At 41.8% G+C, this 27237-nt stretch overlaps 1 protein-coding gene across 1 annotated transcript in view; it reads right to left on the reverse strand.

The window, feature by feature from the left end:
- Window positions 1-16467: 16467 nt before the first annotated feature.
- Window positions 16468-27237, reverse strand: part of RDX (radixin) — a 151293-nt gene continuing 140523 nt past the window's right edge. Inside the window, exons 16-17 of the mRNA XM_055304926.1 lie at window positions 19778-19859; window positions 16468-17006 (exon numbers count right to left, since the gene is read on the reverse strand). Coding sequence (XP_055160901.1) covers window positions 19793-19859 — 67 coding nt within the window. The 3' untranslated portion in view covers window positions 16468-17006; window positions 19778-19792. The remainder of the gene's footprint in view (window positions 17007-19777; window positions 19860-27237) is intronic.

Here is a 27237-nt window from a genome sequence, read left to right on the forward strand (position 1 = left end):
AGCCATCACACCACATAGGCCCCAGCACAGAGTGCCCCAGGACCCCCAAGCGATGCCAACCACAGCTCCAGCCAAGCTAGCCAAAATCACCAAACATACAAAATCTGCAAATGAGATACCCATGCACAAGATCGTTCCATCAGATTTAACAGTAGTAGCTGTTGCATGCACATAATTCACAGGAACAAACACAAAAAGTCAAGCAAAGTAAGAAGAAAAAGGAATAGGCTTCAAATAAAATAAGAAAGAACCTCAGGAAAAGGAATGAAGTAGAGAAAAGCAACCTATCTAATAAAGGGTTCAAAGAAATGGTCATAAAGATGCTCACCTGGGACGCCTGGATGGCTCAGTGCTTCAGCATCTGCCTTGGTCCAGGTTGTGATCCTGGGGTCCTGGGATGGAGTCCTGCATCGGGTTCCCTGCAGGGAGCCTGCTTCTTCCTCTGCCTATGTCTCTGCCTCTCTCTGTGTCTCTCTTATGAATAAATAAATAACATCTTAAAAAATAATAATAATAGGGATGCTCACCCAACTGGAGACAAGAGTGGATGAACTCAGGGACAGCTTCAATAAAGAGATAGAAAATGGAAACAAGAGACAATCAATCAGAATTGAAGAATAACTGATATGAAAAATAAACCAATCGAAGAATAACTGAAATGAAAATGAGCACTGGGTGTTATTCTGTATTTTGGCAAATTTAACACCAATAAAAAATAAATTTATTATTAAAAAAAAAGAAAAATAAACCAAATATCAACATATTAGAGAATGTGGAAGAAAGAATCTGATCTGGAAGACAGGGTAATGGAAAGCACCCATGTGGTACAACAAAAAGAAAATAATAATTCTTTTTAAAGATTTAATTTGAGAGAAAGAGTGAGAGGGAGAGGGAGAGAGAGAGAGCAAGAGAGTGAGAGAGTGAGAGAGAGAGAGAGAGAGAACAGTGGGGAGAGGGAGAAACAGACTTCCCTCTGAGCAGAGAGCCCAACATGGGACTCAATCCCAGGACCCCAAGATCATGACCTGAGCCAAAGGCAGATGCTTAATCGACTGAGCCACCCAAGTGCCCTGAAAAAGAGAATTTTTAAAATGATAAATTAATGGATATTATGGAAAATATCAAGAGAATATGCATGTTTGGGGGGTTCCAGAAAGAAAAGAAAATGAAAAAGAAGAGGGTAGAAAATTTATTTGAAGAAACAAGAGCTGGAAATTTCCCTAATGTGGAAAAGGAAACAACATCTAGGTTCATGAAACACAAAGGGACCCAAAAAAACATGAATGCAGAGAGGTTTACGCTACAACATATAATCATTAAACTGTCAAAGATTAAAGATGAAGAGAGAATTTTAAAAGCAGCAAGAGAAAAGCGACTAGTTATGTACAACAAAACCAAAAACCCTGCCAACTAATACACTATCAACTGATTTTCCAGCAGCAGATGCGCAGGCAGAAAGGAATGGCGTGGTAGGAAAAAAACCTACAACCAAAAGCACCTATACAAGCAAGGTTACTATTCAGAATTGAAGAAAAGATAGAGTTTCCCAAACAAAAAATTAAAGAAATTTATCACCATTAAACCAGCTTTACTAAAACTGGTAAAGGGACTTCTTTAAGTGGAAAGGAAAGACCATAATTATTTTAAAAATTATAAAAGAAAAACTTCATGAGTAAAAAATATATAGTAAAGGGAGTAGATCAATCACTTATGAAGCTAGGTTGGAGGCTAAAAGACAAAAGTGGTAAAATCAATTATATCTAAAAAATTAGTTAAGGGACCTACAAAATAAAAATATGTAAAACATGACAACATACACATAAAATGTAGAGGGGAATAAAGTGGAGTTCTGAATGTTTTTGAATTGGAGAGAATTGGGAATAAAATGGAGTTGTGAATCTTTTTGAATTTAGTTTGGAGTTCTAGAATGTTTTTGAACTTTAGTAATTATCAATTCCATATACAATGCTACATACTTAGGATGTTATATATGAACTTCATGGTGACCTCAAACCAAAAACCTGTAAAAATATATACAAAATATAAAAAGAAACTCAAGCATAACACTAACGAAACTCATAAATCACAAGACAGCAAGAGAAACAGGGACAAAAGAGTAACAAAAACAACTAGAAAACAATTAACAAAATGGCAATAAGTAAATACCTATCAGTAATAACATTTTAAAATTTTATGTAAATGTAGTTAACATATTAGGTATCATTCATTTTGGAGGTAGAGTTTAATTACTCATCAGTCTAATATAACACCCAGTGTTCATTACATCGCGTGCCCTCCTTAATGTCCATCACCCAGTTACTCCATCCCCAACTCCCCCCCTCCTGCTGCCTCCCCTCCAGCAAACCTCAGAGCAATAACTTTAGATGTATTTATTTAAATGCTCCAATCAAAAGACAGAGTGACAGAATGGATTTTTAAAAGACTCATCCATAACTCACTTCAGACCTAAAGAAACAAACAGATTGAAAGTCAGCATCTTCCATGTAAATGAAAGAGAGAAAAAAGTCTGGGGTAGGAATACTTATATCAGACAAAACAGGCTTTTAAATAAAAACTGGAAAAAGAGACAAAGAAGAGCATTACAGAGGAATAATCCAACAATAGTATACAGCAATTATAAATTCACCCTGTATTAAAGCAAATGAATGCATAAGGAAATATTAACAGGCAAAAAGGGAGAAGTTGACAGTAATACAATAAAAGTAGGGACCTTATAGTCCACTTACATTGATGGATAGAACATTCAGGAAGAAAATCAGTTAGCAAACAGTATCTGTGCTGAAAGGGAAAAATCTGCAGCCAAGAATACTCTATTCGGAAAGAGTGTCACTCAGAATAGAAGGGGAGATGAGGAGTTTCCTAGACAAAAATGGAAAGAGTTTGTGACCACTAAACCAGCCCTGTAACAAATATTAAAGGGAATTATCTGAGTGAAAAGGAAAGACTAAGTGATGGTATGAATAGTAGGAAACACAAAAGCAGTAAAACTAAGTATTTTTGTAAGAAATCAGTCAAGGGATTCACAAAATAAAAGGACGTAAAATATGACACTATGTACCGAAAGTGTTGGGGGTGAGGGGTGGGAATAAAGAATGCATTCAAAGTTAAGTAACCCTCAACTTCATATAGACTGCTATATGCAGATGATATATACAAACCTAGTGATAACCACAAATTACAAACCACTAATAGATATGCCAAAAATAAAGAGAAAGGAATCCAAGAATATCATTAAAGAAAACTAGCAAATCATAAAAGAGCAAGAAAAGGATTAGAGTAAAACTACAAGAAAATGCCAAAACTTGTAGCCAAAGGACAATAAATACATATCAATAATTACTTTGAATATAAATGGACTACATGTCCCAATCAAAAGATACAAAATGATGGTGGGGAATTAAAAAACAAGACCTGTCCATTTGCTGCCTACAAGAGACTCATCTCAGACCTAAAGACACTTGCAGATTGAAAGTGAGGGGATGGAGAAACATTTATCATGCAAATGCATTTCAAGAGGAACCCAGAGTAGCAACAATTTTATCAGACAAAATAGACCTTAAAACAGACTATACAGAGACCTGGACATGATGTAATAATAAAGAGGACAATCCAATAAGAAGATATAACAATTAAAACATTTATGCATGCAACATGGGAGCACCCAAATACATGAGATAGTTAATAACAAACATAAAGGACTAATCAATAGTAATTCAGTAATAGTAGGGGACTTTAACACCCCACTTACATCAATGGACAGATTATCCAAACAGAAAATCAACAAGGAAAGAGTGGCGTTGAATGACACATTGGACCAGATGGACTTAATGGATTTATTCAGAACATTCCATCCTCAAACAGTGGAATACACATTCTTGTCAAGTGCACATGTAACATTCTCCAGAATAGATCACATATTAGGCCATAAAACAAGCCTCAACAAAATTCAAAAAGATCAAAGTCATACCATGCATCTTTTCTGACCACAATGCTATAAAACTAGAAGTCAACCACAAGAAAAAAATTATAGAAAGACCACAAATACATGGGGTTTAAATAACATGCCACTCAATAACAAATAGATCAAGAAATTAAAGAAGGAATTTAAAGAGTATGTGGAAAGAAACAAAAATGAAAACACAATGATCCAAGACCTTTGGGACACAGTAAAAATAATTCTAAGAGAGAAGTTGATAGCAATACAGACGTTCCTCAAGAAGCAAGAGATAACTCAATATTACACCCAAAACAGCTAGAAAAAGAAAAACAAACAAAACCTAAAACTAGCAGAAGAAGGGAAATGATAAAGACTAGAGCATAAATAAATGATATAGAAACTAAACAATAGAACAGATCAATGAAACCAGGAGCTTGTTCTTGGAAAAGATCAATCAAATTTATAAACTACTAGCTTGACTCATCAAAAGAGAGAGAAAGTACTCAAATTCACAAATGAAAGTGGAAATAGCCAAAACCACAGAAATATAAACAATTTTTCAGAGATTATGAAAACCTATATGCCAACAAGTTAGAACCAAGAAGAAATGAATAAATTCCTAGAGACATAGAACCTACCAAAACTGAAACAGGAAGAAAAAGAAAATTTGGACAGATTGTCAGCAAGAAGACTGAATCAGTAATAAAATAACTCCTAGTAAATAACAGTCCAGGACCAGACAGGTTCATAGGTGAATTCTACCAAATATTCAAAGAAGAATTAATACCTATTCTTCTCAAACTATTCTGAAATATAGAAGGAAAAATTCCAAGTTCATTCTATGAGACTTGCATCATCCTGATACCAAAACCAGATCAAAATACCACCAAAAAAGAGAAAGAAAACAGCAAACTAACATCTCCATAGATGCAAAAATCCTCAACAAAAGTCTAGCAAACTGAGTCCACCAATGCATTAAAAGAAATCATTCACCAAAATCAAGTGGGATTTATTCCTAGGATGCAAGGGTGGTTCAATATTTGCAAAGCAACCAATGTGTTATATCACATCAATAAGACAAAGGATAAAAACCACATGATCGTATTAATAGATGCAGAAAAAGCATTTGACAAAGTACGACATCCACTCATGATAAAAGCCCTCAGCAAAGTAGGTTTAGAGGGAATATATCTCAACACAGGAAAAACCCACAGCTCACATTATATTCAATGGGGGGGAAAAACAGAGCTTTCCCCCAAAGGTCCAAAACAAGACAAGGATGTCCACTGTCACCACTTTCAACCTAGTACTGAAAATCCTAGCCACAAAAATCACACAAGAAAAAGAAACAGAAGGCATCCAAATTGGTTAAGGAAGAAGTAAAACTGCCACTATTTGCAGAGGACATGATGCAAATATAGAAAACCTTAAAGACCACCAAAAAGCTATTAGAACTGATAAATCAGTAAAGTCACAGGATACAAACAGAAATCTGTTAATTATCTATACGTTAATAATGAAGCAACCCAAAGAGAAATTAAGAAAACAATGCCATTTACAATTGCACCAAAAATAATAAAATATCTAGGACTAAACCAAGGAGGTAAAAGACCTATTCTGAAAACTATAAACACTGATGAAGGAAATTGAAGATGACACAAACAAATGAAAAGACATTTCATGCTCATGGCTTGGAATAACAAGTATTGTTAAAATGTCTATACTACCCAAAGCAATGTACATGTTTAATGTAATCCCTAAGAAAATACCAATAAGCATTTTTCATAGAAGTAGAACTCACAATCCTAAAATTTATATGGAACTGAAAAAGACTCCAAATGGCCAAAGTAATTTTGAAAAAGAATAACGGAGCTGTAAGTATCACAATTCCAGACTTCCAGTGATATTACGAAGCTGTGTAATTGAAACAATACGATACTGGCACTAAAAGAGATCCTTGAGGTCAACGGAACAGAGGAGAAAACCCAGAAATAAACCCAAAATTATATGGTCATTTAATCTTCATTGAAGAAGGAAAGAATTTCCAATGGAAAAAAAAATACTTTTTTCAATAAATGGTGTTTAGGAAACTGGAGAGCTACCTGCAAAAGAATGAAACTGGACCACTTTCTTACACCACACACAAAAATAAACTCAAAATCGATTAAAGTCCTAAATGTGAGACCTTAAACCATGAAAATCCTAGAACAGAGCTGAGGCAGTAATATCTCTGACAATGGCCTTAATAGCATTTTTCCAGATGTGGCTCCTGAAGCAAAGGGAATAAAAGCAAACATAGATTTTTAGGACATCAGAATACAAAGCTTCTGCACAGACAGGAAACAACCAACAAAACCAAAAGACAACCTGGGAGAAGATATTTGCAAATGACATATCCAATAAAGGGTTAGTACCCAAAATATATGAAGAACTTCTACAACTCAACAGCCAAAGAATAAATAACCCAATTTAAATGTGGGCAGAAGACACGAACAGCAATTTCTTCAAGAAGACACCCAGATGGCCAACAGGCATATGAAGAGATGCCCAACATCAGTCATCATCAGGGAAATACACATCAGAACCACAATGAGATATCACCTCACACCTGTCAGAATGGCTAAAGTCAGTAACACAGGAAACAAGAAGTGCTGGTGAGGATGTGGAGAAAAAGAGACCCTCTTGCACTGTTGGTGGGAATGCAAACTAGGGCACTCACTGTGCAACACAGTATGGGGATTCCTCAAAGAGTTAAAAATAGAACTTCCCAATAACCCAGTAATCATACTACAGGGATTTACCCCCAAAATACAAAAACACTATTTTGAAGAGATACATGCACCCGTGTTTACTGCAGCATTATTTACAATAGCCAAACTATGGAAGCAGCCTAAGTGTCTCTTGATAGATGAATACAGAAGATATAATACACACACACAATGGAATATTATTCACCCATAACAATAAAATCTTGAATGGAACTAGAGAGTATAATGCTAGAAAGTATTATGCTAAGCAAAATAAGTCAGGGAAAAACAAAAACCATATGAGTTCACTCATGTGAAATTTAATAAACAAAACAAATGAGCAAAGGGAGGGGAAAAAAGTGAAGCAAACCAAGAAACAGACTCTTAACTCTAAATGCTGGGCACCAGCGGGGAGGTGGGTGGCAGGGGTGGGGGGTGGGTACGAGGTGAAACAGGTGATGAGGATGAAGGAGGCACTTGTGAGGAGTACTGGGTGTTGTATGGAAGTGCTGAATCACTATATGCACACCCGAAACTATAAAGCTATAACTATATGTTAATTATATTAAAATTAAAAACAAAAATTCAAGATTTACGTATATGATACGAAACTTCAATCTGTACTATGTAGTATCGCACAGTGTTTAAATGTACATGTGACCAAACTGCCCACATTTCTTTAAAATTTAACTCCCAAGATACTACAGTTTTGGAGTTTCCTTTAACTTTGGTTTTTCACATTAACCCTTTCCTTGAATGTTTGATAATTAGAAATAGTCACTACCTCACAGATCACATGTGAGGCCATGAAACAAGCCTCAATAAATGTAAGAAGCCTTAAAGCATAGCATGCATCTTTTCAAGCCTCAAGTGTGAAGCTAGTAATCAATTATAAGGAAAAAAATAAAAACCAAAGAGAGTACATAATGAGATGTGCCCTGGGTGTTATATGTTGGCAAATTGAATTTAAAAACAACAACAACAACAAAAAAAAAAAAAAAAAAAAAAAAAACCCAAACATGTCAAAGGCAAATAACAAGCTATTAACCAACCAATAGGACAACCAAAAATTCATCAGGAAATCAAAAACACATAAAAACAAATTTTAAAAAAATGAAAATGAAAACACAATGGTCTAAAATTATGCATTCACATCAAAAGTTCTTTTTTTCACATCAAAAGTTCTAAGAGAGAAATTTAAAGCAATACAAGTACACATCAAGAACCAAAAATCACAAAAAAATAGTATTACAACTAAATGAACTAGAAAAAGAGTAAATCATAACATTAGTAGAAAAACTAAAATAATAAAGATCAAAGTTGAAATAAATGAAAGGAGAGATTACAGAAAAAATCAATGAAACCAAAGCTGGTTATTCAAAAAGGTAAATAAATTGATAAACTTTAAGCCAGATTCTTGAAGAAAAAGGAACAAAATCAATAAATTCAGAAATGAAAGAGCAAAAGTAATACTTGACACCACAGAAACAGAAACCATTGAAGAGACTACTTTAAAAAATATGCTAAGATATTCAGTAACAAAAAGGAAACAAATTATAAAAATAAAATCTTTAAAAAATGGAAAATATGAACAGAAAAATTAGTAATGAAACTGAACAGGTGATCAAAAAACTCAACAAATAAAAGTCCAGGGACCTATGGGTTAAGAAGCAAATGCAATGAAAAATTCAAGCAGAATTATTTTCTATTATCAGGCTATTTCAAAAAAAATTTTTACAAGGATTCCAAACACATCCTTAAAAAAAATTACCCAAGACCAAAACCACAGTCATTACAATAAAAGAAACTACAGGCAAATAAGCCAGATAAACATACACGAACCACAAAATAGTAGCAAACTACATTCAAAAATATATTAAAAATAATCATTCAACACAAGCAATTCATATTTATTCCAAGAAATACAAGGATGATATTAGAAAATAAACAATATACCACATTTTATTAAAATGAAGGATAATGAAAAGGTGAATATCTCAATCGATGCAAGAAAGCAATGTCAACACTCCATATGAGTTGATCATGAAAACTCAAAAAAAGTGGGTTTTGAAGGAACATACCTCAGTTTAATAAAAGCCACGTGTTCCATACCCAATACCAAAATTGAGAAGATGACAATGTTCACTTTCACCACTTTGATCCAAGATAGTATTGCAAGTCCTAGCCACAGCAATCCCACAAAGAGAAGAAATAAAAGGCACCCAGATTGCTGAGGAAGAAGTAAAACTGTCCCTTCTTGCAAATGACATGATACTATACCTAGAAAACTCTAAGGACTCCTCCAAAAGAACCATTAGAAGATGTGAATTCAAGAAAATGGTAGGATGCAAGATTCACACACAGAAATCTCTTGGGTTTCTATACACTAATCACCGAGTAGAAGAAAGACAAATGAAGGAAACGATTCCAGGTCCATCGCATCAAAGAGAACAAAATACCTAGGCATCAACTCGACCAAGGAGGTGCAAGACCTGTGCTCAGAAATCTACAAAACACACAGGAAGGAAACCGAAGAAGACACTATCAAATGGAAAGCTATTCCATGCTCGTGGAAAGGACCAATATTGTTCAAAGTCCATCCTACCAAAAGCAACCTACAGATTCCAAGTCATCTGTATCAAAATACCAATAGCATTCCTTACAAGATAAGCAATCCTAAAATGTCTGTGGAACTGCAAGAGACCCCAAAGAGCCAAAGCAACCTGGAGAAAGAACAAAGCTGGACGTGTCACAGTCTCAGATTTCAAGGTTTACTGCAAAGCTAACAGAGTCAAAACAGTATGGTATTAGCACAAAAAGATGCATATGTCAATGGAACAGAACCGCAGCCCGAAAATAAACCCACACTCATGGTCAATCTGTGACAAAGCAGGTGAGGACATACAACTGGGAAAGACAGGCTCTTCAATAAATGGAGTTGGGCTACCTGCAAAAGAAGAAAACATTCTGACACCAGGCACAACAATAAACCCACCATGGATTAAAGACCTAAATGTCAGACCTGAAACCATAAGACTTCTAGAAGGCGTAGGCAGTGATCTCTTGGATGTCAGCCCAGGAACATTTTCCTAGACATGCCTTCTCAGGCAAAATAAAAATTAAAGAAGACTGAAGCAAAAATAAATGATAGGGACTATACCAAAATGAAAAGCTTTTTCACATTGAAGGAAACCAACTGAATGAAAAGGCAACCTACTGAATGGGAGATACAAATGATAGATTCCCGTGAGGGCCTAATATCCAAAATATCTATCAAGAACTGATATGATTCAATTCTAACCAGCCAACCATTAATGATCCAATGGCAAATCAGGCAGAGGACCCGAATTGACATTTTTCTAAAGAAGACGTACAGATGGCCAACAGGCACTTGAAAGGATCCTCAACATCACTAATCATTAGACAAATGGAATTGAAAAGTACTTGGTATCACTTTTCCCCCTGTGCCCCCCATGAGAATGGTTGGTATCAAAAATGTGAAATTAACAAGTGTTGGTCAGAATGTGGAAAAAATGGAATCCTCTTGCACCACATCAAGTGGTGGAGACACCATGGAAAGCAGTATGGAGGTTCCTCCAAAAATTAAAAGTAGAAATCTCATGCCATCCAGTAATTTTACTACTGTGTATTTACCAAATATAACAAAAACACTAGGGATCCCTGGGTGGCGCAGCGGTTTGGCGCCTGCCTTTGGCCCAGGGCGCGATCCTGGAGACCCGGGATCGAATCCCACGTCGGGCTCCCGGTGCATGGAGCCTGCTTCTCCCTCTGCCTGTGTCTCTGCCCCTCTCTCTTTCTCTGTCTGTGACTATGATAAAGAAATAAAAATTAAAAAAAAAAAAGGAGACTTGGCTTTAAAAAAAAAAAAACACTAATTCAAAAATCATGTACATCCTATATGTTTATTGCATCATTATTTACCTTAGCCAATTAGGGAAGCAACCTGTGACTATCAATACATGGTTAAGAAGCATTGGGATATATACCATGGAACATTGCTCAGCCATAAAGAGGGCGAAATTCTTACCTTTGTTGAGAATCTGGGGATATGTGGGATCTAAATAACAAACCAACACAAATAAACACAGAACAGACCATGATTGCCAGGTTGGGGGTTTTATGGTGGGACCGGCAAATAGGTGAAGGGGATTAAGAGGTACATACTTCCAGTTATAAAATAAATTAGTCACAGTGATATAAAGGACTGCCTACGGAATACAGTCAGCAATACCCTAACAGTGTTTTATAGTGACAGATGGCAACTACGCTTATGCTGTTGAGCACTGCATAATGTCTAGAACTGTGGAGTCTCTCTGTTATACACTAGAAATGAATAGAAAATTGTAGGTCAACTCTGTTTCATTAATAGGTGTTCTAAAAATTGCATTCCCTGTGACCTGCCCCATTCTCCAGACTAATTCTCACCGTCTGACTAAACATGCAGTTTGTTCACTGTTCATCTCCCTGTACTGGAATGTAGACTCCATTAAGGCAGGGACTTGATGTATTTGAAGCTCAGTACATACATGATGAACCAACGGACAAATTTCCTGTTGCCACATTCCAGGCATTACCTTAAAACGTGTCTAGATCTGGCTGAGTGAGCACAGCTGAGGTGGTAGCCAGGCTCCGGACTACGCACACCTGCACGCACTCTGGGGCTCAGGGCTGTGGGTCCTAACTCTGCTTTCAGGCCATGAGCTACTTTACAGCCAGCAGCTCCTCAGGACCCCCTGCTACCTCATCCCGGCAGGAGGCAAGGGTGGGTGCATGGGCAAGAAGCAGAAGGCCCAGAGGAGATTGGGTGGGAGAGCCTCGGGGCTCGTCAAGGAAGGGGGCCATGGCTCCATACCCTAGTGTCTGACGTATGAATCAGAAGGGTATCCCCAGAGGACAATGGGCCCCATCAGGACCTGGACTATGCTACCCAGAGCTCAGCAACATTCCCCAACAGAGCAAGGAAAGGGAGGCATCCAGGGCCTGGGGGCCACACACATCAAGGTGGTAGATAATAGGGCACAGGAAGATCATCAGCTCTACCACCCATGGCGGCCACCCGGAGAAAAAGGCAGCTTGTACCCTCAGATGTTAGTCACCCTAGATGCAGACTCAGGACATACCCCACAGTCAACTCTTGATGATTTGGGTATAAGCCATCGGTCTCATGACCCTCCATATACCCTGGGCCTCTCCTTGTCCCTCTCAAAGCACCCCTCGACCTCCTGGCTGCCTCAGGACGAGGCCAGACCGGAGCGAGGACAGACGGTGGGATGAGACACAGCAGCGAGGCTCGCGGGGTAAGCGGCTCCCCTGGAGGACAGGCTGCAGCGTCCAATCCACTTGTCACTTGCACCCTCCCTGGCCCCGCACACAGCGATGGTCCTACATGCTGTGGACGGAATAAGTCAGAGCGGGTTTGCTCTCAGGGAACCTTCTTCCTCATTGCCGGGCGCAGGCATTCGTCAGAGCTCAGACCAGGTCTCTTCTGCTCTACCTGGGGTACTTTCTAGAACAAGCTGCCCAGGGCGAGGAGAGCAGGCTGCCCCCAGGGAACAGTACACAACCACCAGCGCTCAGTTCATTTAAGCCAAAAGGAACCAAAAATGGGTTTCTGAGCAGCTACAGACGTCATCTGGGGAGAAAAATATGGGTAATAAAAATCAATCCATTCCTTTATAGGTGTATAGACTTCAGTCCAGAGAGGTTAAAGCAGCTGCCCCCAGTCACACAGGAGAAAACGGTGGACTTGGACTTCAAGGGAGGCTCATGTCAGTCGGTAGGGCCAGCCGGCTGGGAGGACCCGGCCGAGAGGGGTCCCGCGCTTGGTGAGGCTGGTGGCGCACCTCGGGCTGGCCCCCACCCAGGAACGTGAGGGCGCCGAACGCGAGGTGAGGCACCAGGCCTCGCCCAGAGGCCTCAGGCCCCTGCTCCCGCCACCCCTCCACCACCTGCTCGCTTCTGCCTGTCATTCCTTCTCGTGTCCCTGGGGGCCGCGGCTGCACGGGGTGGTGGTCTCGGGGAGGGGACGCGAGCCCCGGGCACAAGGGTCGCCCCGGGCAGGGTCCCCATCAGGCCCCGGGACACTTCCCGGGGGGCGTCCTGCCTTGGCCCCCCCCCAGATGCCAGGGCCTCACACACCCGCGTGTCCACACGCAGTCAGTGCCCCGGGGCAGGGGGCACGCAGACCCCCTGGGTGAGAGCCCGTCGAGGCCGAGGACTGCTGCTGCGGACAGACGCGGCCAGTGGCCAGGGTGAGCGGGCCCGGCCCGGCCGTGGGGAGGTGGCACTACTTCTGACCAGGGAAAGGCGAGAAGAGGCGGGTGTCACTCCTGGGCCCCCAGGCCCTGACCCCTGTGGTGGCGCCTGAAGGACCGCGTGTTCTGTGTGGGGACAGGGCCGATGGGTCCCCACAGAACTATGGGGAACAAAACGGCCCAAAGACACCAGAACCAGGATGAGCCTCGGAGGTGTGGGCGCTGCCAGGGTCCGTGCGGGGGCCTGGCCCAGCCGCACCCACGGAAAGGGGTGATGAGAGGGGTGGGGTGGGGGCAGGGTGGGAGGCAGGGGTGGGCCAGGGCAGGACCAGGCTGGACAGGGCCCAAGTCAGCAGGGCAGATGGCGGACAGTGATTTTTAAGAACTCTGAGTTTTTAAGTGGGAGAAACCAGCCCCTAAAGAAGACATGCTGAATGAGTGCATCCCCGGGAGGCAGCAAAGGGTGAAGCCTCTCTCCCCCGGCAGGGTCCGAGAGAGCACTTACCTGAAGGGGGTGGGGGGGCCTAGTGGCTGAGAAAAGCCAGCGAGACTTTGGGGGATAAATGTTTTCTTTCTGGTCCTGCGTTCATCCCACTGGTACATGCAGTTTCTGGAAGGCTCTTCAGACTGTCCACTGATATGCTAATGCGGGTGTCACAGCTCAGGGAAAGGTTCTCAAAATGCACGAGCTTCGTCATTACTGCGGGCCCTAAGTGCCTCTGCGCAGAGCCCTACACGCTCTTATCAAAGGAGAGCTGCAAGAGGCTCCCAGATGCTCTTCCACATTGGCATTTCGGGGCTGATTTATGGCTGGCATTGATTCATCGCATGTTCTACTTAGAACAGAAATGAGTGTAATTTATAACCATTTGTTCCTCCCCAAGGCCGCGGGCGAAAAGAGGATATTGATTTTTGGAGTTACTCACAGTGACCAGAGAAGGTTTGTCGGCTCCGGTTTAGTCAAGGACGCCCCGCTGACTCAGAGGCCAGGAGAACATTCGGTCCTCGAGATGGAGGGGGCCCTTAAACAGAGCTTTCTCCCAGCCCAGTGCTCTGCCTCTAAATACAGCCCCCCCCCCCCCGCCCACAGCCAGGCACAGCTGGGCTGTGTACCTGGGGATGTACCAGAGACGCAAACTCTCCATCCCCTCGCCTACCCGCCTACCCGCCTACCCGGGGAGCAGAGACTCGGGAAGCAGAGCCCAGCATCTGTGTTCTAACAAATCCTCCAGGTGATCAGGATGCATGATAAAGTGAGAAGGGCTGTAATTCGTGGAGAATGAAAGTGAGAGAATCAGCAGCTGGAGGCCGGCAGGTCCCCTTTCTCACAGATGCAGCTGGTGCTGCAGAGCGCGGGCTTGGGCGGTGGCTGCTGGGCCACCGCTGGACACGCTTCGCCCTCACGCGGGGACCGGCCTTCCTTGGAAACGAGGGCCAGAGGCGCAGAGGCAGCTGAGCTCCCTGCAGAGAGCCAGCTCCCACCGCGGGGAGGGGAGGCGAGCCCTGGGAGCCCCCCCTCGCTGGGCTCCAAACCCACCAGTCTGAACGGGAGGCGGGCGCCGAGCGCAGGAGTGTGGTGCCCGATGCGAGGGACGAGGCGGCCCCCACCAGCCTGTGCCCAACCCATCGTGTTGTGGACGATTGGTGACTGAAGTGGCCAGCTTTTCTCCCTTTGGGTTGCTACCCCCCTGTGAGGACCGACCAAGTCCAGCACTTGCCAAGGCCCAAGAGGAGCACTTCATGGCGCCGTCCTCTCTGGGGGGCGTGGGCCGTGTCCCCCGCCAGAAAGTGGCTTCTTGGTCTGAGCCTTCCCCTTCCCACCGGTCTGGCCCAATGGCAGGTGTCAGCTGCCATCTCCTGCCCTCTGCAAAAGAGCCTGAGAAGAAACCCAGCCTGTGGGACGCCCGGCTGGACATGAGAGCCAGTCCCGTGGCTCCTTGGAAGTGGTTTGCCAGGGGGGCTTGACTTGGAGTCACCTCACTGAGCTTGTTAGCATCTGAAAGTGTGTCACCTTCCTCTCTCCTGCCTCTCCATTGCCCGTTTTTCACCCTCCCCACGACCTGGCCCTGGAGCAGTAGAGGTATGCTTCCCTTCCCTGGGGGAGGAGAGCCTCAGGGAACAGAAAGGATCTCAGAAATTATTCAGTGCAAACAGCTCATTTTCCGGCAGATGAATGGGGCACAGGAGGCTGGAGGAATGCAGCCAGGCCCTGACCCCCCAGCAGAGACAGAGCCTGCCCGCCCAGGCCTGAGACCTGGGGGCAGAGGGGTGGGGGGATCCCCAGCCTCCAGAGCTGAGGAACTCGTGGCTACACCACATTCTAACGAGGCTTATGTGTTGTCACACTCTCACCAGAGGCAACTGATCATTTGTCACGTATCTTTTTAACACCCACCCCTGTCCTGGCTACACTGTGTCTGTGTGTAGACGAGGTCTGTGCCGAGTTCTCCCACGGGGGTACCCGCACCGTGCCCTCTTCACCCAGGGATCCTGAGCCACAGGGTCCATGGAAAGGTGAAAGACAGCCTGGCACAACCGTCCGGATGGTTATCTGATCAGGGGCTCAGAGGGCTCCACCTCGTGATTTCCTCAGGCGCTCAGCTCAGTCTACGTAGTTCTAACATGACAAGTGGTTTTCCACATGCTGGCCCAGGACAGGCAGCTTCCACTGCACCCCAGGGGCTGAAGATGTTACATTCTTACGTATTCATTTTACGTGGATTTCCACTTAGAAATCAAGGAGGAGTCTGAGAAACAGCAATCTGATGAGAAACCATAGCAATGTATGTGATTTCTCTTTTAAGTTGTAAAAATGCCTGATAACCAAAGATTTCAAATAAATCATGAGACCAGTGTGGGAGCAAATCCTCCTTGATCTGACAAAAGCATTATCTCTGCAAGATAAACAGGTTATTTACTTACGTGTCCCCTTTAGGAGGACACTGTTTCTAAAACTCGGCTAGTGCCCTTGAAAAACATCAAAAACAAAAAAAAAAGAAAGAAAAATATCAGAGACAGATGGACAAAGTGCAAATCATGTGGCATATTTTGCACGTTTTTTCTGAAAATCTTTATGAGGTAACTCTGTGCTTACAGGTGTCTGCCTTCTGACTGTAGAGCAGCACATTCTTAGAGGGACTGTTAAAGCTGCTCACCGTGCAAGCTGCCACCCGATCCTCAGAGGTCCAGGCCTTGGACATTCGAGCCACCCCAGAGCACCAGGAAGAGTGCCACTTAGTGAGTTAATAATGCTGCTTCACATCCCAGCTCCACCACCATACTCCCCAAGCTTCCTTCTCCAAACACTGGCTCTGTGAAATCAGAGAGGATGAGAACCAGATAGGAGGATGCAGGGGCAGGAGGAAAGGAACGCCCCCCTGGCTGATGTTAGAATGTATTTATTAGAATGTATTTATTGCTACATTTATGTACAATTATACAAACAGCCCAGACAGGAAAGGGAATGTTGCATTGAGTTCTCCAGATTCCACACATGTGCACAAGTAAACAGACCTGTACGCCACTCAGTTTGCTCTCAGTTCAAAGCCAAAACTAGGTCACGTACATTTTCTGAAAAAGTGGGCAATTCTTGGAAATTGTCTCCATGTATCCCTCCTTCTTTACAAGCTAGTCATGCAGAAAAAAAGTGGGTTCTCAGAAGCAAATGCCCTTAGGCATCTCTGTAGAGGGCGGTGCCTTGAGGACGGGATGCAGTGGGCGCAGGCCTGGGGCTGCAGGTGCAGCGGGGCAAGTCCCAATCCCAGCCCACCTTCCTAAGGTCTGTCCCCAGGAGAGGCCATGGGGGGAGGGGGAGGTTGGAGAGAGAGACAGAACAGCAAAAGAGGGAAAACCAACAGGAAACTGAGACGTGAAGAGAACCATCAGCCAGAGCCCAGGTGGAAGTGATGCTCATCCATCTGGTTCCGGCTAAGAGTCCAGATTTGGGGGAATGTACACATTCGGGATGGCAGGCATGTCTTGGCATGTCCTCGTCCTACAGCTCGCTGTGTATCAGACGCCAGGGACCTGCATGAAGAAGAGCGGACAGGAGCGTGAGGCAAGAAGGAAGACGACTAAACTGGAATATGATCCTACTGGCTAAAGAGGGCCCCAGACATCTTCCCACATTTCACAGGTAACGCAGAACCATGCACAGTGGAGTGCACTGCTGACTCATGAAGTGGGGCCGGAGCGCTCAGGACACTCAGGGAATACAGGCTGTACCACAGCAGAGGGGCTGCCCAGCCTCCACTCGGACCTCACCCCAGCCACTGTCATGATCCCACAGTGGATCTAACAGAGGACCTGGCAACAATCAGACCCAGAATTGTGAAGTGGATCTGGGACCGTGGCAGAAACACACTCCCTTTCATGTCACAGTTCCCTAAACCTTTGTGACAGGCATCACGAGATCCAGCTGAGCAGCCTGGCAGGCAGGTGTGCCGGAGGGGTGAGCTCACCTCACCTACAGCAGCACTGCCTTCCCCACCCCGGGCCACTTCCCATTTCAGGGTCCAGTGGGAGGGTCTTCATATCTGTTCTAACCCAGTGTCCTGGGCTCAAATCGACCTGGCACCTCAGGGAAAGACAGGGCCTCAAGGATGAGAGCCAGAGGCCTGGGAGTCTGAACACCCCAAACCATCAGAGGCCTTTGGGGATGATGGGCAATTTGTATCCCTGGAATGCGAGGCTGTAGGGCCTCTATCCCTGCAGAAACCAGCCAGCTCTCACTTGTCCATGGTTATGGATGTCCCTCTAATTCCTCATCACCATAATCCCATAGGTGAGCCACAAGGAAGACTGGATGAGAATTCTGCCCGAGAAATCCTAAGGATGGTGGGAAGAGGACCAGAAAAACCATTTGGAAGTCCCTGTCCTTCCTCTTGGGTCAATAGCATTGTAATCAGCCATAGGGGGGCCCATCAGCTCTTCCAAGGCTGCCAGCTATGTGACATTTCAAGCTGAAGTATGTGGCCACTGCCAACTCCTTGGATCCTTTTATCAATTCATCTCTGGATAATTCAAAAATCTCTGTCATTTGATCTTGACTTTTCTGGTGAGTCATGCAGAAATTTTCTTTTCCTACTTCTGATGACAAGAGCACAGAGTTAAACTCATTGAAAGAGTTCACTCTAAAAAGCAAAAACATTAACAAATGACAACCAATGAGGAAAAAATTACAAAACATCAGATACATTTCAGTGTGGGGGCTTTTACCCATCAGCAAACAAAATAGAAAGAGTTATGTCAAGTCCTGCATTGGAAGAAATGGTGTAAAGGCAAGTAGCTAAAAAGAGTATTGCTTGTAGCTATGTAAAGAATGTTAAGAACATGTTTGAAGTAAGGATTCCAGCTGAGATCCCAGGAATAAGACTAATTAGATTCTCCCATTTTACAGTCAGCCACACCACTTCCAGAACAATGACAGATGTGTCACCAGCCCTTTCACGTGGACTCTGACACAGTGGTAATATTTTGGTGATGTCACGGAATGTCAGAGATGCTCACAGGATATGAAACTCATTTCAAGGAAATCCAAAATTCAAGGCTAAAGAAGCAAATCATTTCTAAAAATCCCTACCCTGGGCTGATCATTTTTTATGTCGCTTAAAAAAATCTAAAAGATAATATTGTTATTAGAGACATTCATTCTACACCTTAAAGTATTACCTCAATATTCTCATACAGCTAGAGATGGGTTTATAGAACTTGAGGGGGATTAATCAGCAATTTTGGGGAACTCAAATGTATCATTCAAGATGGACAAGGTAAACTTTACTGTCATGGTTTTATTTATAAATGGGATGAGTCAGAACAGTCTCTACTAAAGAAATTAGAGAATTTTAAAACAGCCTGCTTCAAGGTAATCGTGGTCAATGATTTTAAAATATTTCCAAACTGAGATCAATGCATAACACTAATCTGGCTTAATGAGCCAATTCTAGCTTTATTTATATATACATATATATATATAAATGTATATATTTATACATAAAATGTATATATGTTTTATATATAATGTATATATACATATATACATGTATATATACATTATTTATATATAATGTGTATATACATATACATTATATAATGTATATATACATGTATATATGTATATGTATATACATATGTATATGTATAAATATATATATAAATGTATAATCTTCATTTTTAAGTACATCTGAATTTTTAATTTTATTTCATTTTTTAGAGATTTTATTTATTTATTCATGAGAGACACAGAAAGAGGCAGAGACACAGGCAGAGGAAGAAGCAGGCTCCATGCAGGGAATCTGATGTGGGACTCGATCCCGGGTCTCCAGGATCACACCTTGGGCTGAAGGCAGTGCTAAACCACTGAGCCACCCAGGCTGCCCCGAATTTTTTTTTTTTTTAGATAAGAAAAAGCCTCCCAGCAGCAGTGTTATCTGTGTGAACTTGCCCTATAATACTCCACATCACAAAAAAGAACAGTCTAAAGTAGCATGTCCCATCCGTTCACATGGATTACAGAAAAAATCTCATTTATCTGACGTCAAAATTATTAAATTGGAGGAAGATGTTCTTGATTGGCAGAAAGCCCACGAGAGGTAAACAGAGAAAGAACCGGGAAGGGGGTGGAGCTAGATGTTGTAATGGGAGGGCTTGCTGTGGGTGGGCTCCTCTGACTGGGGATTCATGCAGCTAGAATAAAGGCTCTGGGGAGTGGACGCACAGATTTGGGTTCTACCCGGCAGGGGAGAGGTGTGGCAGGTATCAGGGACAGGTGGGCGGCCGTGGCCGCCAGTGGTACTTACCTAGCGAGGGTAACGTTACATTTGCTTTATACTGCTTTGGCAAGAGCGCATCTGGAACAAGGCATACAGTTTGGGTCCCCACCTTTCAAAAGAGACATGAAGGGGTTAGGAAACATTTAGCAAAAGAACACAGAAGGAAGTGAAACAGCACAGAACAACAGGAGCACTCTGGTCACTCTGGATCCGGGAGGGCCTGCGGGGCAAAGTGCCAAAGCAATCTTCTCCCTTAAGTATTAACTGTTTGTCTTTTCAATCCAGTCTTGAATCTTCACTATTACAATGTGGAAACAAGAATACCTTGACCACTTCCTTTTAAAATGGATGCTCGAATTCTAATGGTTGTAGCCACTCCACACAAACCAATCGGTTTCACAGGAAGAATGATGGATCTCAAAGTCATACACACCAAAGATTTTTAAGCATTAGAATCATGCTGACCAGATTTTATATTTAAGGTTCTCTCGTGATTAATCTAGGCACTACTAAAATGTCCTTTGGGCACCAACCATTTACAGGCCCCTAATACTTGGTGGTGCCTCCTTTGAAATCATTAGTGGCTATCCTTTTTTTTTTTTTATGATTTATTTATTTATTTGAGAGAGAAAGAGAGGAGGGGGGGAAGGGGAAAGTCCCAAGCAGACTCCATGCTGAGCACAGAGCCCTATGTGGGGCTTGATCTCATGACCCGAGATCACGACCTGAGACAAAACCAAGAGTTAGTTGCTTAACTGCATGAGCTACCCAGGCGCCTCAGTGATGTCTGTGATTAAGTGAATTTTCAAGAGGCTACACCTACCTGCTAAAAGACTGGGGTGGGCTAAGGCAAAGGATCTCTCTCACAGCCCTGTGGCCCAGTGGTGGTCAGAGAGACCAGTTTCAGCCCCACTGTCTCTGGTCTGTCTTCTTCAGCTGACCCTCCTGCCATTCTCAGGAATAGCCCTCATAGACACTAAAAACGAGCTTGCAATGAACTCTACAAAGAAACCACCAGGTCAGCCAAGCTTATCCACGTGCAAGTTCTCTGGGCACAATAGTGCCTACGGTACTTTCTACGCTGTGGCTCAAGCAGTTGGAGATGTGGTTAGTGGTCGGCCCTTATAGATCAGTTATATGCCAGAAGGGCATCTGCACTGGGCTGTTTCCCACAGGGATCAATAGTAGTTCAGATTCCAGACGCTTTAACCCATAATGAAAAACCGAGGCTTTGTAGTAAAATACAGTAGAAACCCCAAATTTGTCAAAGCTAGTAATAAAGGAACACAGAAACAATGAAACTTATTAACAGTTTTAAAACATTTTTTAGATTTTTCTTATAATACTTGAGCTTGATGTTAAACTGGGCAGAATTAATTAGATGACTAAGTAGTACTTGAAATTTGAGAGCTGGAACTTTATTGTATCAGGTTTTATTTTTTTTTCAGTGAGGTTTTATTTTTTTAAAATGTGCTATATTTTTCCCCTTAGTCATAAGCATTACTTTTACCATGATCAACCATAATTGAGATATGACTGACACTCATAAAGGAATAAAAGGAAAAACAGGAAGGAAAAAAAAGAAAACTAAGGAAGGAAAAAAAGAATGACTCACACGAGTACACTGAAGAAGTTTGGGAAAGCAAATGAAAAGGAGGATGGGGGAGTAAATGTGATAAATATACGGGACAAGGAAGAAAATGGAATTAAATGACGGGTGTCAATATTAACAAAAGAAACTATATCCAGGGATCCCTGGGTGGCGCAGCGGTTTGGCGCCTGCCTTTGGCCCAGGGCACGATCCTGGAGACCCGGGATCGAATCCCACGTCGGGCTCCCGGTGCATGGAGCCTGCTTCTCCCTCTGCCTGTGTCTCTGCCTCTCTCACTCTCTCTGTGACTATCATAAATAAATAAAAATTAAAAAAAAAAAAAAAAAAAAAAAAAGAAACTATATCCATCTATTTCTCTAAAAGAAGCAGGAAGATATCAAGTCAGAAATTTCAAAGTTTGCCGCCAGGTGGCACCATGAGATTAAAATAACTTGGTTGAAGCCAGCAACCCATGAGGGGGCAGAAGGGGGTCCCTACCTATGGAGGGGCAGGATATTCACGATCTGTAGAGCGCCCTCACAGGTTAGGACTTGCGAGATAGATCAAGCTATCCCAGGAACACAAACGTAAAAACATTAGAATATCTAATTCAGTATGTTAAAAAAAAAACTTTTTTTAAAGCATATGAACATATTATCTCGATATACACAGAAATTGCACTTGATAAATTTTTAAACCTTATCTTTATTTAAAAAGAAACTATAGCAAAATAGGCATATGTATATAAAAGGAAGTTTTATCAACCCAATAAAGGGCATGAAACAAAAAGCTAGAGCAAACATGGAGTGGCAAACATTAGGAATGTTAGAAGCATTCCTCTTAAATCAGAAATGAGATGTCACTTACGCCCGACACTGTACTGAAAATTTCAGTCAAGTCAGCTCAAAGAAAGAAAGGTTATATGGCTTGAGAAGCCAGATTGAGAACTGTCATTATTAGAAACAAGAATAAGCGAGGCTCCTGAATATAGAGTCAGCAAACAAAAATCAGTTTCATTTCTACAGGCCAGCCACAGGTAATTTTAAAATGTAACTCTTAGAAGATAATAAAAATGAAGATGCTTAATAGTAAATCCAACAAAAGGCACAGAGGATCTTAATGCAAAAATTTACACTTCGCTGAAAGGCATTATGGAAAACCTCAATAAATGGAAAACTATTACATGTTCCTAATTAGGGATATATAATATCGTGCAGATGTATCTTCTTCCCAAATGAATCTAATTAATATCAATTACTATTAATCCATTTCCAAACAGAAGTTTTTTTTTTCCCATACAATTTTACTGATCTTTTTAAAAAAGATTTATTTATTTTAAAGAGAGAGTGAGTGGTGCAGTGGGGAGCGGCAGAAGGAGGAGAGAGTCTTAAACAGAGTCTGTGCTCACACAGAGCCCAACCTGGGGCTGCATCTCACAACCCTGAGGTCAGGACCTGCCTGAGCTGAAACCAAGAGTTGGATGTTTAACCGACTGTGCCACCCCAGTGCCCCCAATTTAAATGATTTCTGGGGCACCGGGGTGGCTCAGTAGGTAAGTGTCTGCCTTTGGCTCGTGATCCCAGGGTCAAGCCCTGCTCAGCAGGGGAGTCGGCCTCTCCCTTTGACCCACCCCACTCTTGTGCACCCTCTCTCTGAGATAAGTCTTTAAAAAAAAAAAAAGATGATTTCTAAAATGTGTGTTGTAGAAGGGGGGGTCTGGCTGGGTAGGGCATGCGATTCTTGATCTCAGGGTTGTGAGTTCATATCCCAGGCAGCATGTAGAGACTACTTAAAATACAATAAAATTTATGTAGTAGAACAAAGGCCCAAAAACTAGTCAGGATTTTTTTTTTAAGATTTTTTATTTACTTATTCATGAGAGACACAGGCAAAGGGAGAAGCAGGCTCCATGCAGGGAGCCCGACGTGGGACTCTATCCCGGGTCTCCAGGATTAGGTCCTGGGCTGAAGGCGGCGCTAAACCGCTGGACCACCCGGGCTGCCCACTAGTCAGGAATTTATTATTAAAACAAGGTGGAGAAAAAATAAAGCTCTGCCAGATATTAAGACATGTTACTAGCTAAGGCTATTAATAAGACCTTTGGAACAGGGCAGCCCAGGTGGCTCAGCAGTTGGGCATCTGCCTCAGTAGGAGAGGGATGGATTGTCAAATAAAGTATTACACAACTGGTTATCCAGCTAGAAAAAAATGGATCCACACTTTATACCATACCCAAAGTTACTTCTAGCTGGACTAAAGACTCAAGTGTAAAAATAACCAAACATGTAGAAGAAAACTTAAAAATGCAAAACTCTTAGAAAAAAATGCAGAATACCTTCATGACCTCCAGGAAAGTAAGAATTTCTTAAATAAGATACACATCAAAAAAACCTGCCACAAAATTCTAAGAAAAAAAGATGTATAAATTGAGCTACAGTAAAATTTAAAAGTTTCTCCATCAAAAAAATAAAAAGATGAAAAGACGAGGTACAACTTAGAAGGAGATAACTGTAAAACATTTAAGTGTCAGAAGATTAATAACCAAAATATAAAGAAATTCTGTGAAGCATTTAGATCAAGAAGGTAACAAAAAATGAGCACACACACACACACACACACACACACACACACAAAGTCACTTCAAGGAAGAAGAGACATGAAAAGCCCATAAATGAGAAAAACTCTCAATTACATTAATAATCAGGAACATGCAAATTAAAAACACAAGTATGATACCATTTTAAACCTCTCAAATTGGCAGAGTTTAAAAATTCTAGGACTATCATGTGTGGTAAAGATGTGGAAGTACCTTTACTCTGATGGCTACATAGTCAAGTTGAAAATGTACCTACCCTGTAACTGAATAATTCCCCTCCCTAGGTCTCAGCCACAGAGATACTATTGCTCACATTAACTAGAAACATGTACCAAAAAATCTATGCCTATATTGTTTGTAAAGTAAAAAAATACTAGAAACAAGACAAATGTCCATCATCAGGGGAATGCGTAAATCATAGTATACTCATAAGATGAATACACTCACAGCAGTGAGAATGAATGAACTGATGCTATAGTCACCAAAATGGATGTGTGTATGTCTGTGTGATAAAACTATATAAAGTTCATATTCATGCAAAACTAGACATCACGTAAACCAGACATTATATTGCTTGTGGATAACAAACACAGTGAAACTCACAGGAAGACTTGATGTGAAAAGGAGGGCTCCAGAATGTCAAAGTTGCTGGCAGTGTACTATTTTTAAAACTGATACACGAGGGCCACGTGGGTGACTCAGTCCCTTAAGTATCTGACTCCCGATTTCGGCTCAGGTCATGATCACAGGGTTGTGAGATCGAACCCACAGCATCAGGCTCTGTTCTGGAATTCCCTCTCTCCCTCCCTTAGCCCTTCCCCCCCTAAAAAAACTAGTGATACACAAGTATCTATTATATATATATATTATAATATATATAATATACACATATATACACACTGACCCTTGAACAATAGTGGTTTGAACCATGCAGGTCTACTTACATGTGGATTTTTTTTATACAGTCCAGTACTGTAAATGTATTTTCCTTCCTTATGATTTTCTTAATAGCAGTTTCTTTTCTCTGGCTGATTTTATGGTAAGAACACAGTATGTAATACATATAAAATATGTGTTAAACAACTGTTACTGGTAAAGCTTCCACTCAACAGTAGACTACTAGTAGTTAAGTTCTGGGGGAGTCAGAAGTTACAAATGGATTTCCAGCTGAGCAGGGGGCTGGTACCCTGAGCTCCCATGTCATACAAGGGGTCATCTGTATAATATTATAATGTGTTTTAATAATAATTTAGTAATATATAAGAATATATATATGTATATATGTAATATATAAGTAATATATATTAATATATAAGTAATATATAAGACTGTATATATATATATATATATACATATATATATATTCCTTTATATATCTCCAAGAACCCTTTCTTTCCCTAACACTCTGGTAAGATCTTCTCTAGTTTTTAAGGGTTTAAAACAGATATTAATGGAGGAAAATACAACAGGAAAGTTACAGATTTGGTACCATTATCTTTGGCCTTTAAACCATCAGAATTGTGAAGGTCTTAAAGAAACCATCTAGGTGGAAAACTCAATGGTCATTCTAGGGACACTGAATAAATGCAACCACATGATTCCCACAGTGTTGGGCACATCTTCCCTCGGTCAGTGCTTCTCATGAGGGGTTCCAGAACAGCAGCATCAGCCTCACCTGCTAAAAATGCAAGTTCCTAGGCCCCATGGAGATTCACTGAATCAGGCATTTGGGGAGGGGCCCTGCTATCAGCGTTTTAAACAAACTTTCCAGGTGATTCCGATGCATGCTTGTGAGAACTACTGCTGAAAGTTTTTCAAATGTGTAAAAAAAAAAAAAAAAAACCAAACACTTTCATTCCAGCAAAATAAGACCCTTCTATAATCAAATAAAATTCTAGACAGGAAAATCACACCACTGGCCTTTGGAAAACAGGACTTTCAAATCCTTTAATTTCAGGGGTCAGCAAACCATGGCTCATGGACCACATCTAGCTCCCTTATCTGTTTTTGAAGAGATCATGATGTTAACATACATTTTTTTAATCAAAAGAAAAATATTTCATAATATATAAAAATTAAGTAACATTCAGATTACAGTGTCCATATATAAAGTTCTTTTTAAATAAAGATTTATTTATTTAGAGAGGGAGACAGAGCACATATGAACAGAGGGAGGAGCAGACTCCACACTGAGCACAGAGCCCCATGTGGGGCTCCATCTCAGGACCCTGAGGTCATGACCTGAGCCTAACTGGAGAGTCTTAAGCTCAAGGGACTAAGCCACCCACATGCCCCACATATAAAGTTTTATTCGAAGGCAGCCTTCCTCATTCATTTACCATGGCTTTAGCTCTTTCTGTATTACAATAGCAGAGTTGTGCCATTGTGACAGGAACTATTTGGCCTATAAAGTAAAAAATATTTAATACCTGGACCTGTACAGAAAGAGTTTGCCAACTTCTGCTTTTATTCGATAATTAGAATCTACCAATCTGAAAGCAAAATATAAGCAATCACAGTGATTTCTTTTAAAAATACAATTTTCATTTTAATTCTGCAGGCAAAAATCTAATAGCTCAAAGAATCATAAGGAAAGTTAAATCAGACCCACTTTTATCTACAAAGCAAATCAAATAACCCACATAGAGCATCTGGAAAATGTTAATTATGCTTTCTCTCTTCAAATATTCTAATAAATGACAAAGAAGTGACTGATGAATTTTAATGAAACACTATCACACTGAGTTCTGAAAGCTAACTTAGCCATCTCCTCCTGCAGATGTTCACTCGGGTGTTAACCTCACCTGTCAGGCTCTCTTGAATGATGGATTTCACTTTCTGGGCTTTACACTGCGGCTGCCTTCTTCTCTTCCCTGGAATGCAAGTCTCCTCGCAAGAGCCTTCTTCCCTCTGATCCTCAACCTCTTGAATCTTTTCCAGACTAAGTTTAGCTCTTATCACTAAGGACCTGCTCACTGAGCTCCTGAAAATTTTATCCAACCCCCACTGCATGGCTGAGAAAGCCAATTTCTATCCCTATTCATTTTCACTTCTGAGATTCACTTTCCTCTGGATGTCTGAGATCCCTTGAGCATCCATCTTTCTTTTCATTCCCAAGGCTTTAACACTCAGTAAAAAGAAAAGGATGAGTTCTCACCTCTACAAGAGTACATCATGTATTTCAACTTTAAGTGACAGTCACCTTATCTTGGAAATGAGAGCACTGAACTCTTGGCAGGTTGGTGTTACCAGCCCACACAAAACAGCTGAGCAAGGGGCAGCCCGGGTAGCTCAGCGGTT

This window comes from Nyctereutes procyonoides, unplaced genomic scaffold, assembly GCF_905146905.1.
Source record: "Nyctereutes procyonoides isolate TBG_1078 unplaced genomic scaffold, NYPRO_anot_genome, whole genome shotgun sequence".
Lineage (NCBI taxonomy): Eukaryota > Metazoa > Chordata > Mammalia > Carnivora > Canidae > Nyctereutes > Nyctereutes procyonoides.